The 19,216-nt window shown below is 50.2% G+C and overlaps 1 protein-coding gene across 1 annotated transcript; it reads right to left on the bottom strand.

Moving 5' to 3' along the window:
• Window positions 1-495: 495 nt before the first annotated feature.
• Window positions 496-18,592, bottom strand: LOC104071899 (von Willebrand factor A domain-containing protein 1-like). Its single transcript, XM_009573445.1, has 6 exons — window positions 18,390-18,592; window positions 9,587-10,150; window positions 3,508-3,786; window positions 2,212-2,484; window positions 1,205-1,474; window positions 496-536 (listed from the first exon to the last, which is right to left on the bottom strand). The coding sequence occupies exons 1-6, from the start codon at window positions 18,460-18,462 to the stop codon at window positions 496-498; spliced, it is 1,500 nt and encodes a 499-aa protein (XP_009571740.1). The 5' UTR covers window positions 18,463-18,592.
• Window positions 18,593-19,216: the final 624 nt, after the last annotated feature.

Genomic DNA, 19,216 nt, shown 5'->3' with positions numbered 1-19,216 from the left:
GTGTTTCAGTTTCAATGGCTGTTGACAGCAGGAGTGGATTTGGCCGCATGTAATCCTTCTCTGAGTGCAGGTGCCCAGAATAAAAGGCCAGGGCAGTAAACAGCCAAGTCCTGAACATGCGCATAAGCTGCAAAAATAAAACCGTATCAACATTTAATAAATAGAGAACAGGCAGTAAGCAAGCGATAGTGAGGATTCATCACTTTGCCTTTTGTTTGTTATTTGTCAGGCATATTTATATAAACGAGGGTACAGATTTGGGATCTATTAGTCGGATTGGTTGTTCCATCCAGCCAAACCAAGCCTTTCAGCTTTGGGAGAACTTGGCTGAGGACAGCCTTTAGGCTTGACAACCAGGACACCTCAACGGACAGTGCAGGCTGGGAGATGATCTGTGAGCTTTCCGGTTTCCTCCACTGACCCCTCCTTTTTGTCCAAGTCTTTGTCCAAGCAAGATTCCTTGCTCTGCCGGGAATCAGTTCACTCCAGAGTCTGTCATGCCCTCTGTCTGTGCTTATATCCTTGGGCCTCTGTAGCTGGGAAGAACACAAAAAGTATAATGTCAGCTTTATCCACCCATTCTCCAAATTTGACTGAGTCAGAGGTCTCATCCCTGTGGCCATCTTCACTATCACTCCAGCCTCTTGCTGGGAAAAGGGCTGTGCTTCTGCACTGTCACACAGCTGCTTTTTAGCTCTTCCTTCACTTCAGCCTGTCAAGAATCCCTTTGTGTTTCATGACAGTAAGTGGCTTCTGGGTAGCGGAAGGAGGAAAGCAGATGTGTTGTGCCTTAGTAGCTGTGTTTAATAGCTAGCTTGTCCCTGCCACGTTGAAAAGTGAAGGGTAGCCAAGAGTTCAAATGACTTTTAAACAGCGCTGCCAATGCCCATGCCTGCTTTTAGCGGTCTTCCCGCCCTTGTCATCCCAAAGTAGTTGCAGGACTATCTCCACCGTACACTTTTGCTCCTGCCTGCAAACATAACGCCACTAGGAGGGAGTATTGCTCTTAAAAATGGGGCAAAGAGCCTATCTTTGACAGTACCTTTTGGGCTGTGATGAAGCCCTATTGGCAAGCTAGCTGATGAGCGCAGAGTATTTCAGCCATGGGAGCTCTTTTGTGTTGGATCTCCAGCACCTCAGTGCCCTTCAGGACACTTTCCCTTGGCTAAAGTGCCCCAGGATTCTGCCTTGCCCCCCAGCTCACCTGGCTGCATGTGCACCATGCGGCATAGCCCTTTGCCTGGCTGGTTCTTGTACATGGGCTTCACACACACTTTGTTAGTGGTGCCTGAAGCCAGGTCTGTGAGGAGCACGCTGTGGATCTGCGGCGAAACGCTGATGACAGATGAAGGGCCAGTTTGCCGCCGGCATCTGACTCTGTAACCAAGGACTTTCCCATCAGCAGAGTCCCAGGAGGCTTTCAGGGTGTTGGGGCCCATGTCTTCAAAGCGAAGGTGTCTCACTTTGGAGCCCTCTAGAGAAAAAAGATTCATGTTACTGTGGACCATTTGTACAGAGTGGTCCTTACCGCCTAGCTCCTTGTTCCTCCCGAGGGGATTGCTGAGAATGGTCTTTCTCTGTTGTAGAGACCCATCACTCTACATCTCCGCACTGGAGGAGCTCAGCCTAATTAGTCCTGAACTTTGTCCTGGTACCAGCACAAAATACTTTTGTTGGCACTGTTAGGCTGGCCACCTCCCACACCCTCAGCTGCTGGCATTCTCTGAGGTCCTGATAAGAGCTAGAGTTTGCCTCCTGCAATATCTTTACAGGTACCTCTTCAGAGCAGAAGCTTCAGCTGATGAAATTTCCACCCCTCTGATGCTAAATCACACCAAAGAACAGACACTGAGGAGATAGGAGGGAAAGGCAGGTTTCTTTCTTCTTTAGGGAGTTTCAGGGATCTCCAAGTCCTTTCTGCTTGTGACCGCACCAGCAGCTTGGCAGTATGCACCCTGTAATAGCAGTCATATTGCGCATGTCTGATTTTCTTTCAGTCCTATGCCTTACACATCTGCTACATCCTAATGGCATATCATGTGCTGTTCATCAGCAGCTGCAGCTTTCCCCTGCTCTCATCCCTCCCCAGTAGCTGGGCTGACAGTTCTCTGGCTTTACCTAGAGGCAGATGGTCTGTGCAAAGAAAGAGGCACACTTCAGAGACTCCTTGTGCCCATATAGTTTCCCATCAGCAGAGTGGTGCTCACTCACCTTCCTGAGTGCATGCTTTAGCTGACAGGGATTTCTCCTTTCCCGATTTGTAGACTGCAGTCACTGTCACTAGATAGGTTGTATTGGGTGCCAGATTCTCCACCACAGTGCTATTGTGCTTGCCATCCACCTCCAGCAGCTTCACTGAGTTCCCAGGGAGTGGTCCGTACAGGATCTGATAGCCCATCACACTGTCCAGTGTAGGAGCCCAACTAACGTGGAAGCTGTGTGGCCCAGACTCCGAGATGAGAACCTGAGCTGGGCTTATTTCCTCTGAAAGCAATGTAAAAAGATGTGAATGAGTATGTAATTCAAGGCATAAGAATGCTGTCAGAGGAACATAATTGACCTGCACCATATTTGCCTTTCAGGAGGTGGAAGAAAATCCATCCAGCAAGTGGATTGTTGATAGTCACCCAAGTCAGCACAACCCAGCTCAGCCCTAAGAAAATGGTTTCTCTACCTGTGCAGCATAGAGTGGGCAAAACTACTCAGCCAAAACTGTTCTGCATGCAGAAAATTAATATTGGATGCAAGTTCATCTTGACTTTGTCACTCCCGATCAGATTTTGTGTGCCACTTTTTTGCATGTTGCTATCCAGCATAAATCTGAGTTATTCTTCTGGCCCAAATCACTAGTCTGCACAGAGGGGCTGGCTTCTGCTCTGAGCGCTGCCCTTCTCCTTCCCTCTTGCAGAGGAGGGAATGTGAGGAGAAGCAGCATGCACCTGCTTCAAGAGCATCACTCTCCCCTAGCTGCATCTGCAACCTCAGGTAGGAGACAGGGATCTCCTTGTTCCCATAGAAGCTGCTCAAGCTATGAAGGTCAAAATTCCCCTTTGGTAGTAAGCCACACAAGGCAGCACTGCTTCTGCCTGACCGTCGTACCGGGATAGTTAGTAAGTATGTGCAGCAGCCTGCGCTTTATCCCCAGTGGGCTCTACACCTCAGCCCTGTTAAATACTTGCAAGCTGCAGCTCCTGCCGCCTTCTCCCAGGGCAGTGGGCTCTGCTTTCCTCCAGATTCATAGATTTTTAAGGTTGGAAGGGCATCTTATGACCATCGGACCTGATCCCCTGTTCTGGGCAGTCCAGAACATCTCTCTAAGGAAAGAGCTGCCAGCTGAGTGCCAGCGTAAAGAAGGTCATTATGTTCTGTCCTAACCACAAGCATCTGCCTCCTCCAACCAGACCATGAGGCTGTGGCATGCAAACCAAGGACTGTCCTGTGTGTTTTATATATGTGAGGCTCAGCACAGTGGAGACTTCCCCCTTGTGACGATTGTGCACATCTTACCTGCCAGTGTAGTAGCCCTTGTTGTCTGGGGAGGGAAGTAGTGGACGTTGGATTCAGGAATGAGTGCCACCTCGTAAGTAGTTTCCGGTGCGAGGTTGCTTAGCATGAGGCTAGTGTGAGCCCCAGACACTTGCTTTGTCCTCTTCCTTGCTAGATCATCTATTGGGGCATACTCTAAGGTGTAGTAGCCAGTTTCTTGGGAGAGGAGTTTGGGCCACATCAGACGGAAGCTGCTTGAGGTGATATCTACTGCATGGAGCCGATTTGCTTGGATAACATCTGGAAGAGAATCATTAGCAAGAAATCACTACCGACATTAATACACAGAACATGGCACATCTAAAATACAGGCCCTTCTGGATGGGAGATGTAGCCTACAGCAACACTGGATGACAGCTGAAGTCACCTAGGCGTAGCCAAGCCCCTTCATAGCAATTCAGTGAACCAGACCCCCTTTGAAAGGTTCAGGAGCACAAAACTAAATCCTTGAAGCCAAGCGTAAGGCTTAAAGAAATGCTTTATGTCAACTGAGGCAATATTTGGGTTTTCACACCACTCCTACCTCTCTGATAAGACCCTTTCACTTAACAGAGCTTGCAAAGGAAATGCATATGTCCCAACTGCCATGAGGTGCCATTTTGGCTAAAGCGATTGCTCAGGTGTGTCTGCACAAGCTTCAGCTCAAGAATACTACTGCACCTTGCCTCCTAGACATCTCCCAGCCTCAAACCACTTTGCCAGAAGCCTCCAAGTTGCTCTATAAAGCCCCAGCTTTCCCTCTCCATTCTCTCTGCCTTGTCCTAAGGCCAAATGGTGCTGTGACAGCAGGAACCATGCCCCTGCCCATCCAAGCCTGCCTTGCGCCACCAAGAATGAATCTGGAATGGTCCAGCAAGTTCTGGGCAGCCGCTACTGCCCGACAGATGTGTGGGAGTTACTGTGCCTGGCCAAACAGGCAGCTTCCCACGCTCAGCAAGATATTACCACATACCCAGCACGGCAAGCAGCACTGGCACTGCCTGTGACAAAGCTAGAGACAGAATTTGGGCATCCAGGTTCCGAAACTCCTGTGGTCAGTTCATCCCAAGCTCCCTGTGGAAATCACCTACTGGTGAAACCAAACCCCTAAATTTTGTCATGTATGTGAGTATGAAAAAATACACTTCTCCCTGCTCTCTGCCTGTACCCAGTGGCCTGGAAGAAGGGGCAGCAACTGGGCACTGTCCAGCGTTTGCTGGGCCAGCTGCATTCATCCCAGCTGAAGTCACTCCCTGCAGTGTTTCACAGAGCTCCATTGTTTTGTGACATTCAACATTCAGAGCCACTCTCTCGCCTCTCTCACCCTGCACAGAGGCTTCTCTTCAAGGCTCATGCTACCTTTGAGTTCTAGACCCCAAATGCCAGATGCGAGTACCCCTTCTGACGCTCTGCGGTTCCCCCAGCTTCCTCTGCTGCTTGACCCTTCCGACACACATGGCCTCCTGAGCCCATCTTGGGCAAAATTCCACTGTTCTCTGGTCTTCCAGAGGGGCAGAAGCACACAGGATTTTGTTTCTAGCTCCAGGGAATTGGCATACGAAGACATAAAGATGCTGCTCTTTTTTTTTTAAAGGCTTTTTAAAAGCACCCTGAGCCTTAAAGAAGTGCTCTGCACAGCATCACTCTTGAAACCTTATGATAGCACCCTCCAGCTCAAGCTTAAATACTTCAGAGTACTGTAAGTAGCTCCCACTGGCTTACACAGAGGTAAAGGGAGGCACAAAAGTCTGCCCAGACCTGCAGGAGAACGGGCGGTAGCCATGCACTCTCAGACTCGTCCTTTAACTGGGAGAAGATCAGCTCTCCTCCTCCGAGCTGCTCCGAGGCCCTGCCAACTTCCCCGTACCAAATAAAGCAGCCTCAGTTTTTCCTCTGAGCTGTTCTTTGGCTCTCCCAGGCAGGCAGGAACATTTCCCTTCTCCGTGCCCTGCCCGCTCCCGTCCGCGCACGCCGCCAGCCAGCAGCACTCCACCCGCTCGGAGCTCGGAGGAGGCAGAGGGTGGGAGGCAGCACCACGGGGCCCGGGGCTCCGCACCCTTCCGCGAGCCCCACAGCTACCAGTGGCCAAGCCACAGAGGAACAGGGAACAGAGGAAAAGCCTCGGTGCCAAAAGTCCCGCCAAAAGCTCAGGGAATGGAAATAAGTGAGCTTGCAGGCAGGGCCCAGGGACACCGTAAGTAAATCGGGCAGATTAAAGAGCCAGGGTGCAACACCTGAGGGACATGCTGCAGGAAGCCCACAGCAAACAGCTCTGCCCCTTGTTGCCAGATTACAGACGCCTTGAGCGTATAAAGAGGGCAATAAGCCCCAGAAAATAGATGCCTCACAGCCCCTCCTCGTTCCCAGAGGGAAGCAGCAAGATAATCTCTTGTATTAGACCCAGGCAGTGCCTTCCTAGCAACACTCAGAGACAGCTTGTGACACGTTTGCCTTCCACCTCCTGCCTCTCAGTGACCTGAAACACCATTTTGCAGCCACGAGTTTGCTGGCATCCCGTGAACGTTGGCGAGGTCAGGATGAAGCTTGCGGGAATGCTGCTGCTTTTATGATGTGTGTAAGAAATGCAGCCAGGCAGCAGATGAACCTGTTCTAGCCCTGGGTACGTGATCCCTTCTCTGCAGAAGCTTCAGCTAGGACTTGGGACAAATCACTTCTGCTTTGTGGCTCTATTCCCCTAGTTTGATGTGGATGGAGAGAGGGTTCCGATTCTGGGAGGGGGGAACACACTTCTCCATTACCAGGGTGGACATTCAAGGTCTGAGATCACTCCCTCTGGTCACCTGCTTATATTCAGTGCTAAGTGAGAATGTCAGAGGACTCTAGGCTCAGAGCCTTCACTGCAGCAGAAGTTATCCAGGACCTTGTTTCAGATCAGAAATGTCTTGCCCTGAATACGCGTGGGAAGTGGCTGATGTTTTGTGACTGCTGGGCAGGTGGGCTCCTGCAGAACTTGGCTCAGAAGATGGTGCCAGAGGATGAAACAAGTCAGCAGTTGTCAATTCAACGGCTGAGTCGAGAGCAAGTGGATGCTAGCACAGAACCTGATGTCATTTCAAAGGAATGCCTTGGTTTCACAATATTTGAAGGTCCTTCCCCAGAAGGCGAGCACCAAATGCCATATATTGGGTATATAATATAGAAGGTGCAATCAAGAAGCCTGAGCTAGAGTCCCCTTTCCTTCACACTAGGAAAGGCAGAGGCATTTGCCAGGAGCCAGCTGTGGCTGTGGCCATAGCCAGCCTGGCTGGGAACGGTAGCCTGCTGCATTCTGCAGACTCGTCGTGTCGGGACCATGTGCCAAGGAAGAAGAGGGGGAGTGAACATACACATCCATCCACAGTCCCTGTCTTGCACCCTTCTGCGCAGTAGCATTACTGGAACTATTTCAGGTCCACCATGTGTAAGAAGCAGCCCTTCTTCTCTGCTCTGTGATACAGCCAGGTTTTGCAAAAAGGGAACTGAGGCAGAGACATCTCATCCCCTGGCCTCAGCAGAGCCTGTAGCGGGACAGAAGTGTAGTTTAGAAGAGTAAGGCATTTTCCTTTTGTCTCCCTGTCCAAGTAGTGACTGTCTTGCTGTCTAGGACTGAAAACCCTTGCTGCGAACTCCAGGCTCAGCCCTGACAGTTCATTATATTATTTGTCTGCTCAGACCTCTGATCAAATTTCTGAAGGCAAATGCTTCTTAACTGAGCAACCCCTACATAAAGATGTCTACCTTTGTACAGTGAGGCACAGCTGCGGAGATTGAACTGTTCCATGGAGGGTTCTCAGCCTACCTGAGACAATAGCAACTTGGTAGCCAGGGACCATTGTGTTGGAGCATCTATGGAGCGGGCATGAAACACCCCACTCCTAGATAGGAGGTGGAGGGAGGAGAACAACTCTTGACAAAGCTTGTTTTTGCATCTACAAAAGGCTTTTAAAAAACAGTAGCAAGAGATGAAGATAAGATAGCAGTGATAATAAAGCCAGTCTGGGCCGTTCCAGAGTTGGAAGGGGCTAATTTCTGCCTGCCAAGGATCCTGTCTGTCCCCGCTGTCCCAGGGGCCAGAAGCAGGAAGGGTGGCGATGAGGGCTGCCTCCTCCAGGCCGGGAAGAGTGGACATACGTGGCTTTATTAAGGCTAACTCAGGGGATGTTACCAACGTCTGGTATTCTGCTTAAGGCACCAGTCCCTGGATTCACATGGGAATCTCACCTTCCTTTAAAATCCCAGACTAGTAACTTCTAGACCTGTTGGAGGCACAGAATACTGCCCTCAGGCACAGCAGAGTACTTATTACTTTTGCAGATCTTACAATCTTCAAGACAATCCTGTGCTGAAAGGATACGCAGGTGATTTCTCATTTTGGGATGCTATTTTATACCATCCGGATTCAGGACGTACTAGAAACTGAAACAGCCACTTGAAACGAAACATCTGGGGGTCTGTGCGGTGTCTGGTACAGTAGAAGGACTGCTGGTACTGCCCCATACTCATACAGGAGAGGTGGATGACTGGAGAACATAGTCCCTGTGTGTGATTCGTTAAATAATCATGGTTGGAAACAGAAAGAAATTGCTACATAGAGAGGAGTCTGTGGAAAGGGTTACTTGGACACTCCAAAGCCAATTCTAACCAACTCACATAAGCAGAAGCCAAATGAGGAATTAAAACAGGATTTCCAATGGAGAGAGGACCTCCAGAAAATTAATGGAAAGTCTGCAAAGTCATAGTAACTCACTCAGCTTTCCAAGCAAATCCAGAGGCATCTGGGAGGCTGAGGCAAAACCCCTGCTTCGCAATCACGGGCACTCCCACCGTGATGGCATTCAAGAGCTGCAAAAAGAACATCCATTGTGCAGTGCAGCATGTAGATTAGCATGAGATATTCCTCTTGGCTTCCAAATGCCTGTCTTCTGGCCCAGATTATGGCCTTGGGTCTCCTCAGACCCTTTCCTGGATACTTTAAAAAACAGGACTGCTGAAAAATTAAATCTGCTGTCTGTTCCTGCTCTCTGCGCAGCAACCGCCACAACCATGCTAGCAACAAAGAGGTAGCAGTTGGCCTGCTAAGCCTAACAAGTTAGGGCTGGGATTTTCTTCCAAGGGCTGCGCTAGCCAAGTCGGGCTATAGATCTGGCGGATGTGGAACACGTTACAACAGGGGATTTATGGAACAAAAACATTCCTCTCCTGCAGTCTTAATGCTGATAGCAAGCACCATCCTTAATTGCTCTTTGTAAGAGAACAACAACTGCCAGCCACTTGTAGGCAGGAGTTAGATATCTCGGTGTGTGCCCGCCACTGTGCCTGCACGTGATGGTATGTATAGGAAGTCAGATCTACCCTGGACAAGAGTTTGAGGGAGCTGAGAGGACCAAACCCTTCCCAGGCACACACATCCTATTTTGTGTATGCAATGTGTTCAACACATTTGTGTCCTCCGCCTCCATCAGACAGCATGTAGCCAGACAGCATTTTAGAGAAAAAAAATTCACCTTGAATGTGAAAATGAAGTTCAAGGGGCTTAGGCGCCTTGCTCCCACAGTCAGCAGCGTCTTACTGTAGATAAATTATTGCCTGTTCAGGAAGCCTTTGGTTAACAATTAACCTGTGCAGGTGGGGGCATTTTCATGCTATGCTTGACTGTATGGATGTGTGTGACTGCATGACTCATTTCAAAGTCTTGTGGGTTTTTAAGGAATCCAAATAATATGCTGCCTGAGCCTCCTTCCTTCATTAACAACTGAACAACTCATTACAAACACAAGTTCATCTCACTAACAAGTCTGCAGAAGGGAATTTGTCCCAGTCAGTCATGGGACCTTCCAAGGGGAATGGAGATGTTTGTCCCAGACCTCCTAAAAGCCTTGGCTTATACTTGGACCTATAGCATTGTGGACAAAGCACCTCAGTTTGCAAGGGCAGCAGCTGTGGGTCAGGAGGACCATTGGTTTTACAGGATTCTCACACTGCCTGCCCTGCAGAGCCAGGCATTAACTCACATTCAGCCCTGTTGCAAATTCCCAGTGACCGCAACCCAACCCCACTGTACCTAGGATAGCATCTCGAAGCTCCTTTGTGATGATGGGTAGGTCATCAACATCCACAAAGTGCAGGTGCTTCTCAGGAGGCTGGCTGGCGGCAGCAGAGAGTTCCAGGTAATTCCCCCGTCCAGTGCTGACAATGAAGACTGTTACTCCCATGTCCTTCAGGAGCTGCATGGGTTCAGAGATGTCATCAGTGGAGAAACCATCTGTCACCCAAACCAGTACCTTGGGCACATCTGGTCGGGCACCAGCTTCATCGCTGAAGAACTTCTCCTTGGCATAGGAGAGTGCTTTGCCTGTGTTAGTGTCACCCATGAGCTGTTGAGTGTCCCGGATGGCTTGTTGCAGAGTCCCACTAGACAGGTACCGGTCAAAAGGGAACTCCATGGTGGGCGTAGTGCTGATGTGGATGATGCTGGTCTGGACATCTTTGGGGCCAAAGGTGAAAGGTTGCACAAGGTCCCACATGAATTCCTTGACCCTGGAAAACTCATAGTAGGAGACGCTGCCAGAGCTGTCCAGCAAGAAGAGGAGGTCCCCCTCTGAATTGGAAATAGACGGCTGGGGACCTAGCAGGGGAAGAGAGAGCGGGAGGTGCGTTAGTGGAATGATGTGAACCCATACCTGCACAGGCATCTGCTAGGAAAGCTTGGTTATCCTGTGCCAAATCTCAGAATTCAGTGAGAGCTTTGCTGGGTAAAGACTCAGGATTTGCCCATCATCATTATTATTATTATTATATTATTATTATTTGCATCTAGTGTGAGGGCTCCTGGGCTTTATTCTCAGTCCTGCTTTCAACTGTCCAGGAACTTCTCACCCCATCTCCCTAGCACCCCGTCTTCCTTCATTGGACAGCTTTGCTTAGACTCATCTGTTTGATCACAACTGTTCTTCGCGAACACTTTGAGATGCTAACACTGAAGTGTTAGCCAGAGGTCTGCCTGTGGTTGTTCACACACTAAGTTCTCTTAGCACCTTTTGTTTTAAAGTACATTGCCAAAAAGCTGTTTCTGTTGTGAACAGAAAACTGGTTCCTAAGTCCTCTGAGGTCCAAGAACCTGAATTGGTTACAGGATCACAAAGAACAAGAGGAAGAAGGTTCATGAGACCACCATTACCCCCACCTCACTGAATAGCAGGATTGTGACCCGTGTTGGACTATTTGTCTTTCTTTGGGTTCAGTCTCACTTTGGGACGTCACAGCCGCTCAGCCTGATCTAGGCCCTGCCCAAGAAGGTTACTGCAAGGAGAGAAGCCAAAGCACTGCAGTGGAGCTGGAAAGAGCTCTTGGAGGCACTGCGGGACAGCAGCCTAGTGCTGATCTGCCCGGCCATGGGACCCTCTCACAGCACACTGCAAACACACCACCTACCCCAGAGGGTTTCACGTTGTCTGAGAGCCTAAGAGACATGCAAAGGAACAGTTGGAGCATCTCAGCAGTACAGCAGCAGCAACCCTGAGCACTGGTGGTGTGCTTGGTCCATCGCTGCGAACAATGGCACAATATCGAAGCACGCGAGTGGTTCTGCTGCCATCCTCCACGTACTTCGGTCAGCTGAGACAACAGAGACTCACAGTAAACAGTCAGCACATCTCAGCCCTGCTCCGTGCCTCTGGCTCTTGGCAAAGGCCAATGCTGCAGACATGTTTGGCCTTTTGGAGCTCACTGCTTTTACATGTTCTGCACCTCACCTAGATAATCACCACGCAACAGAGGTAAGGCTGAAGATGGGTCTCACCTGGGTGCTGCGGTGAGCTCTCCAGGAGCGGGGAGAGGAGCTCCCCCTGCCTGCATTGGCTCCCTGCTCTCCAGGCTTTGTTGCCAAGTTTGTTTTAAGTCGTATTTTACACATTTGCAAAGATAAAGACAGCGAGGAGGAGCAATAGTTACTTTTTTCCCTCCTTTCCATTCACATGCATGATCCCTGCTGTTCAAGGAGATACTTGGATGGCCAGAACAGACCCCGTGTCTCTCAGAGGAAAAAAGCCAGTCATGGCAGAGGAGAGACAGGCCAAAAGACTGAAAAACTGGGATGAAATATGCCTGAATTCAGCCTAGAGCCTGACTCCTGACAAAACACAGCTCCTCGTGGAATGAGGGCAGGATGAATGCATGATATCCCTCTGGTCCAAACTCAGTCAAGATGCATAACAGGTGGGAGCAGAAAATGTCATTGCAGCAGCGAAGGGAAGTAATATCCCGGGACACTGATCTCACCTCCTCATTCTTAGGTCCTGCACAAGGACAGGGGGCTGGAACAGAGCAGGGAGCCAACACAGGCAGGGTGGAAGGGAAGCCCTGGACCTGACACTGCAGGAGCAATGGGAGCTCTGGCTCCCGAGCACCCCTAGCACTCCCACGCTACACTCACGCAGGATCTGCAAGCACTGCGCGGACTTACGAAACCTCATGACAGTCTTTCCAGGCACATGTTATTAACCCATTACAGATAAACTGAAAGGCCAGGGCAGTGGAAAGAGGCAGGAGCTCAGGCACAGGAATCAGGGTAGAGCTAAAAGTACAACCTGCAAGTCCTGGATCCTGCTCTCACTGCTGCAGAAAAAATGCCTCTGAGCTACCTCAGCTTGCACCGACACCTCTTGTTACGCAACACCAGGCTGATCCCAAGTACTTTCTGCTCCAGGCTGGAGGTGGACATGTTCCAGGAGCTGGGAACATTCCTCACCAGCCTGAGCCAGCAGGTCAGTCATGCCCCGTGCCAGGGAGTAGCCTCTGCCATCCAGAGCTGCTGCTCTGGGCTAACGCGCAGCAGCCCCTGAGAAAGAAGCAAACTGCTGATCGCACGACCGAGAGCAACTGCCAAGGTTAGGAGCAACTTCTGAGCCTATAACAACTTACAGGTTTATCCCATCTTATGACAATGGCAGTGCTTGGAAGAAAAATGGGCTGTATTTGGAAAAGAATGAAATGATAAAGAAACTCGATGAGAAAAACTGCTGGCTCTGCTCTCCCAGGAGAGGTGGCTGATTCTCAGAACTGGCTGCCTCTTGGTTCAAAGGCTACGGTCCACCCAAGACTGGCAGAAAGCTCCCTGATTTATACCACTGTTGGCAGGAAAGTCTGGAGTGGAGGGACTCCTCCCTAGATCACTTTTTAAAAGCTAGGCTAATTGGATGCTTTCTTGCTCTTCTGAATACATATTGACCTCCTTTCCCAGACAGTCTTAGGAGCAGCACCTCAAAGAGGCGCTGGGACAAGATGTCTGGGAAAGGGCTGCACAGACCCATTTGTGCAGAAGAATGCAATATGTCAAGAAGAACATGCTTTGAGGGTGTGGTCTGGAGTCCCACTCCGTTTCACTCGTTTTCTTACCATTTCAATTAAGCTGCTGTGTGGGAAGCACAAACACATAGGGGACTCCTCCTTCTACGACCCTCAGAGCTTGGAAGATTTACAATAGCTGGAATATCAATAATGAATTTGGCATTCTTTTAACCACCACCCTGCTTTCTGACAGCTTTTGAGGTGCAAGAAGGGAGAAAAAGCTTGGACCAGAAATTCCTGCCTGCCGATTTGGGCTCCTCTATCAGTGAAGGGATCAGGAGCATGGGGTGGCCAAGCAATGTGGGCTCTGGAGCACAGACGGACTTGGTGCAGAACACAGTGGTTGAGTGCTGGAGCCATGTCTGGGAGCCAAAACCACAAGGCAGTAGACAGCTGAATGGAAAGGCTCCTGTAAAATTAATTGCTCCAAGGAGACGGCTCATGCAAACAGTTCTCCTCCTGCAGAAAGCCATGTCAAGGCAGGCCCAGAGATAGCAACGAGCCTGGCAGGGATGAGCGGGGGGTTGCTAAGCCCCCACTGGGGCACTACTCCAAGAAGCAGGTATGAGATGGCAAAATCAAGAGGAGGAAAAGGACCAGGGCAGGGGAACAGTGAGTGGGTATAGGGCTCTATTACATGTCCTGACAGTGAAACCTAATGACCTGAGCGCAGAAAAGATCATGAACCAGCAAGAGCACAGCCATTCAGGGTACAACCCAAAGGGCTCAAGGGGGAAAACAGAAGGCGGAGGAGTGGTTCAGGCTTGAGCCACAGGGCACTCGATCCTCTTTGCCCGGTCTTCATTTGGACAGTCTTTGCCCTGCTATTTATTTCCCTCACTGGGTACCGTTCAGATGCCTGCCTGTGCAACCAGGGCATGAGTACCTGGGTCTATCCCACGGCAGGAGCGTTCATGTCTGCGTGCTCAGGAATGTCAGCGGGAGGTACATTGGAGAAAGGGCCAGGGGTGCTGGGAATGCCCACAGGATGGGGGACAGAAGTGACATGCGTGAGTCAGGACCACACTTATTGCATGTGTTACCGTGTAAGTGTGCACTGGAAGAAAGCCAGAGTGCTTGCACACATGGTCTGTGAACATGCAAATAAACATGCTGCCTACAAGTCACTGTGCTGCTACAGAGACCTGGGCAGCACAGGAACCACGCTTCTGGCTGAGATGGCAGAGGCATACCAGATCTCCTGAAACAACAGGAGAAATCAGGTGGAGCCTTCAGAAACAGAGAACATTGAAGTAACTTGGAGGTGAGTAAGCAAGAGATGCTAGGAGGAGGCAGGAGTGGGACCTGCAATCTATATGGATTACAGCCAATTCTGCATGACCCAGCACAACTCAGCCCTGTGTTGCAGACACACACCCAGCAACTTGGCATTCAGAGCTGAGCCAAAAATAAAAGTGAAGTCCAGTAAGCCTTCCTGCTTGCCCACAGCAACACGCTATTTCATCACCACATCACACAGCAGAGCTGAACCTGTGACCTACAGGTCCCTGCCACTGGTTCCTAGAGCTCCCGACCTCCTAACAGCATTCCAGCAGGGCAGAGCAACAAGGGCTTTGTTTAGAGCTTCTGGCTGCGAGAAACAAGTCAAACACACGTAGCCACAGCTCCGTGCTTTCCCCTCCACTGGAAGAAGTACAAGCCACTCACTTGGCTGGCAAGCCATAGCGAGAGATCTTGGCAACGTGACTGCCGTCTCCCAGGAGGAAACCATTGTTTCTCCCCTCTGCTCCTCACCAGTTTGAGGAGTGTCACTCGTTTCCCGAACGTTGCAACAAACAGCTGTGAAAGCTTCTGCCCCTGGCAGGGCAGGGATCAATGGCCAAAGGACATTGCTCACATGCGGTAAACAAGGCGCACCAGCACTCTGGGAGGGGGATTCGGCATTCACCACGAGGGAGCAGAGGCAAGCAAAATCCCACTGCTGCCAGAACTACCTGCATGGGGGAACACAGGGGTGAAAAGCGGCAGGGAACACTTGCTCGAAAGAGAAGAACGTCAAAGGAGAGTCAAGAGCCATGCCCCTGTCAGGTCGCACTCTTGATGTACCCTGCAGCTCTGGGGCACCAAGAGAGCTGGGCATAACGTTAACGTCCTTCAAACACTGGTTTGACCCATCATAGGTTGCTGGAAATAGCTGTGTTAATTGGGAGGCTCTGCAGGAAGAGCTACAGCTGGACACCACAATGTTCTGCCTGGAGGGTAGAAAGCTTTGGTTAACAACAATTGGTTAACAAAAGCAACAGTTACACTGGCAGGCAGGTATATATTTTGGAGCTAAAGGGATTGTCTGTGGGTGGAGCAGAAGGCTAATCCTTCATACAGGCAAATACCATCACAGTTACCTCTACTTAACACTCAGCCCTGCATAAGATGGAAACAAATTCCTCCCATTTAGATTTTGTCAGCAGAAAGGATCCATAAAAAAATCTAGACAAAGGATCTCAGTACATCAGGAGCGTAGCAACGCTTATAAAATGACTGGACGCTCCATCATCCTTCCCTTCAGGTTTAGGTTTTCAATTCCCTCATCTTTCTTCCTGTTCTTTGTCCTTCATCCAATATAAACATGCCATCCGTGCCAGAGGTGGGGCTGTGGAGATTCGTTACCAGTAAATCCCTGCATTACGCAAGCAGCTGCTGTTTTCAAGCAGTTTCCTTGCTTCACAGCAAAAGAAGGTCGGCTGCTTGGCAAGATGCCAAATGAAGATTTCTCACTTTCGGTGAGATTCCGAGAGAAGGGGCATCCATTAGCACCTCCCTACCGCCCGAACTGTCAGGCCTTTGCTTCTGAAGAGCTGAGGAATAACTCCGCAGACCTCGTATCAGTGCTGCTCCGGTGTTCTACCTAAGTCTAGGGAACAACAGAGAACACGTGGCAGTATCCTGTTGTCACCCTCTAGCCGACACGCGGTCAGTAGACACAGATCAGTCACGCAAAGAAGAGTTTTGAAGGGATCGATATGGGAGCAAAATAACACCATGGAGTCACAGTGCTGCCTATTGAAACACTTGGCTTTTCCAGGAGAAAAACAGCTGGTCAGACTTCCCTGTCTTACACGGAGATGCTGACAGGAGACATCCGCTTCACGAGTTCCCTGTACTCTCAGCTGGGACCTGAACACATGCCACATGCCTGATTTACATGGGACTTGGAACTTGTAGAGCATAAAGGATTTAACAGCCAAAAAAGATCATGTCCTGTCTTGGTTAACTATGTTTGAAATTCCATGCTTGCCTTCCCTTCTCACTGTTTGGCCATGCAAGGAAAAAAAGTTCTGCTTGAGTGGAGCCAGGTTTGGAGGCTGAAGAACAGGGTCTGTGCTTCCCTGGGGCCCCTTGGGACCACAGTGAGAGGCAGGAGGAGAAAGGCACCGCCTCTCCCAGAAAGAGAGGTACCCCACCAAGCCGACCAGGAGGTGGTTTACGCTTAAAACCATGTCAGAGAGAGGCCTGTGCCATGGGAGACGCCTAGATCACCCGCCTGTTGAAGAGCTGAGCCCCACCAAGCAAAACAGACTTGTGTGACTAAAAGCCCAAACTGCCTATGCAGGTTCCAGCTCGTCCATGCCACAGATTACAGGCTGTAGGTTGAGAAATGGCCCTTCAGACAAATTCCTCTGGCAGGAAGGAAGCTGGATTGCCATCTCTTATGATCTTTTCAGGAGTTTTACTATCTCTGCTGTTTTATTTAGAGCCTCAAGAGTCCTGGAATCATGGAATTATGCCAGGCACCGAGCTGTGCTTCAGAGCTCAGTAAGTGCAGGGCGCTCCCCAAGGCGCGAATGGATGGGTTGTGCCTTTATTTTTCACTTACTGCACCCACAGGGACAGCAACATCCCCATCATTTTCTGCTGATGCTAGTCCAGAGCAACTAGGTAATGGCAACCTAAGTTTCATTTATCAAAGCCCAAACTATCAAATGGTTGTACTTTACACTGATGCAACAGAGATCTGAATCTGGACCCAAAGAGGAAAGTGGTGGCACTGGTCATGCGATGTTCTGCCTTGACTTTGTGCCTTGGTGCACTAAGTCAATAGCCATTGCCCCGAAAAAGCTAATCATTCCTGCGCATGTAGAAGCACCACTGGCCACCCAGTAGCTTCCGCGCTTTGTCCACTGCAGCTGAGAATAAAGCCACAATCATTCACATCCAATCTAGGAAACAGAGTTACGAACCTGCATCCCTACCTCTCAAACAGCTCCTCTCATGGTGTGATCATGGCACACCACCGTAGCACCTCCAGCCAAGGGCTAGCCCATGCCCGGGAGCCCGGCCGGAGCGGCTGTTTGCTCAAGGTTGCTTCAGGAGCAGCTGGGAGGAGCCCACATCCAAGCTGCTGGGGAACGGGCACCTTGCCCACCAGCAGGTTCATTTCCTCTAAGGGCGCCCGGCAGCGTGCAAGCCAAAGTCAGCACCTCAATAACGCAACACGCACAACTTTGCCTCCGGAGCAAGGCACGATCCTTCTGGAAAGCCACGGCTCACTTTTTCACATACTCCGAAGGTCTGAGCCTTGGTTTTAGCCTGGGCTGGGGAACTGCCACATACACTCCCATGGCAGCAGAAATGCATGACAATAGGGATAACCCCTGTCTGCGTAGACATCGAGCATTGTTACAATGCCAGAGGCAGCAGTACCATTCCTGAACCAGCCTGTGTCACTGAGGGACAGAATCCAGCACCCTGTAAGGGGACCTGAGCAATAGACAGTCGGCTCTGCGTACCAGAAGCAGAATCAGACCCCAGCAGTCTGGGCTGCTGTCTGAGTCTGAGGACCTCCTGTGCAGATAGACAAGAGGTTCACTTCTCCTTTCACACTGTATTGCATTTCCCAGGTGCAGGGAAAACCAGATGCAGCCAGCAGTAGCCCTGCAGTCAAAGAACAGAATCTTTTTCTACTTGTGAACAAAAGTAATTCCATCAGCTTAGCCATCACGACGAGGGCTAAGTCTTCTGCCCAGCCCTACAATGCAGGACCCAGAAACGAGACATTCATTCCTCCGTGTCGCCTTCCCCGCTGTCAGTTCTGCGAGACTGACCCATAATCATTTTCCCTGAACAGTACCCAAGAGAAAGCATTTTAAAGAGGAAATATAGTGATTGAATTACAGAGATTAGCAAGAGAACAACAACACAGGTATAGCATCAATCACTGGTTTTACTTCTCTTAATCGATGTGCCTCAGCACATAGGTAACAGTGAGGAGTCAGGACTTCTTCCATATGATTGCACTAAACTCTGCAATCCAGCCGTTTCCTTTCCGCTACTGGAAACAAGCAAAATAGAAATTTCTTTCTAATATGGCAATTTTAGAGAGGTTTTTTGTTTGTTTTTCCTTGTGCCAGCAAAGTAACATGCAAGTATCACTACACACCTAAAGCAGCACTGTAACTTCAGCTTTTATTCTGAAAAGGTTTTATGAGAAACTCTAAGGACCAGGAGGTATTAAATGGGGAAAAACAGTAAGGGAACGCCTTGCCTTTTCAGGCACTCACCTCTCTCAGGTGTGTTCTGTCCCACAGCAAACTGCAACCACAGACCAAGAGAAAGCACTGTCTCGGCCAACATAGCAAAGTCTGGTCCTGGGCAAACTACCTTAAATCCAAAAGCTCGGCTCTGTGAAGGCAGATGAAAGGCTTAAGGTCAGTCATATTACGTGCAAGGATCCACCAGATCCCAGGGTGCCACTTCTACGCTGCTCATGCCTTGAGATCCGACTCCTTCTTTATGTGTGTTTTGCTGGGCTGTGGTGTAAGCTCTGGCTCCTGTAGGCAATTTTCCTTCCCCCCCCCCCTTTTAAAGTCATAAATCCATCTTGACAGGAATAGCTGGAGGAGAGGCACAAACAGCACCCCTGCTGCTGTTCCTCTCCCGAGTTAAACTTGCCCCAGGAGTGCGGATTCAATTGCAGGCAGGCTGCGTGCAGCTGGGCTGGTTTGAAAAATCTATCCCTATAGATAAAACTTTGGCCCTGCAAGACACTGGCAGCCGTCCAACTACGGGGCGGGGGGGAAGAAAAGCTCAGAGAAATCCAAAGCTGCTCTACTCTGGAATGAACTAGAAGAAGGAAAAACACGTATATAGAGGAAAGAAAAAGTAGCAAGGCTGGGGAGCCTGCCCTGCCCTGGGAATATTGGCTAATCTTCTGGGAGGAGGCAGGCTGAGCGTTCCCCCAGGTCCTAGCGCTACCCCAGCGTCCGTCCCTGCCCCGGGGCTGCCCCACGGCCCGGGGCCGAACACGAGAGGTGCGAACAAACGCCATGCCTCGCTGCTTTACCCTGCAGAAGAGCTGGGGCAGAAGTCACCCAGAAGCGCAGAGCCT

Source organism: Fulmarus glacialis, unplaced genomic scaffold (assembly GCF_000690835.1).
Source record: "Fulmarus glacialis isolate BGI_N327 unplaced genomic scaffold, ASM69083v1 scaffold19502, whole genome shotgun sequence".
Lineage (NCBI taxonomy): Eukaryota > Metazoa > Chordata > Aves > Procellariiformes > Procellariidae > Fulmarus > Fulmarus glacialis.
Note: the sequence above shows the minus strand (reverse complement) of the source record. Positions and strands in the feature narration are given on the sequence as shown.

What these genes read in the sequence shown, in the direction of transcription:
- LOC104071899 (XM_009573445.1), bottom strand. Translation starts at nt 18,462, where the DNA reads ATGTTGGCCGAGACAGTGCTTTCTCTTGGTCTGTGGTTGCAGTTTGCT. An exon ending in ACAGAACACACCTGAGAGAG is followed by an intron (nt 10,151 to 18,389) that starts GTGAGTGCCTGA and finishes TTCCCCTGCTAG; the next exon opens with GTCCCCAGCCGTCTATTTCC. An exon ending in AAGGGCTACTACACTGGCAG is followed by an intron (nt 2,485 to 3,507) that starts GTAAGATGTGCA and finishes CATTGCTTTCAG; the next exon opens with AGGAAATAAGCCCAGCTCAG.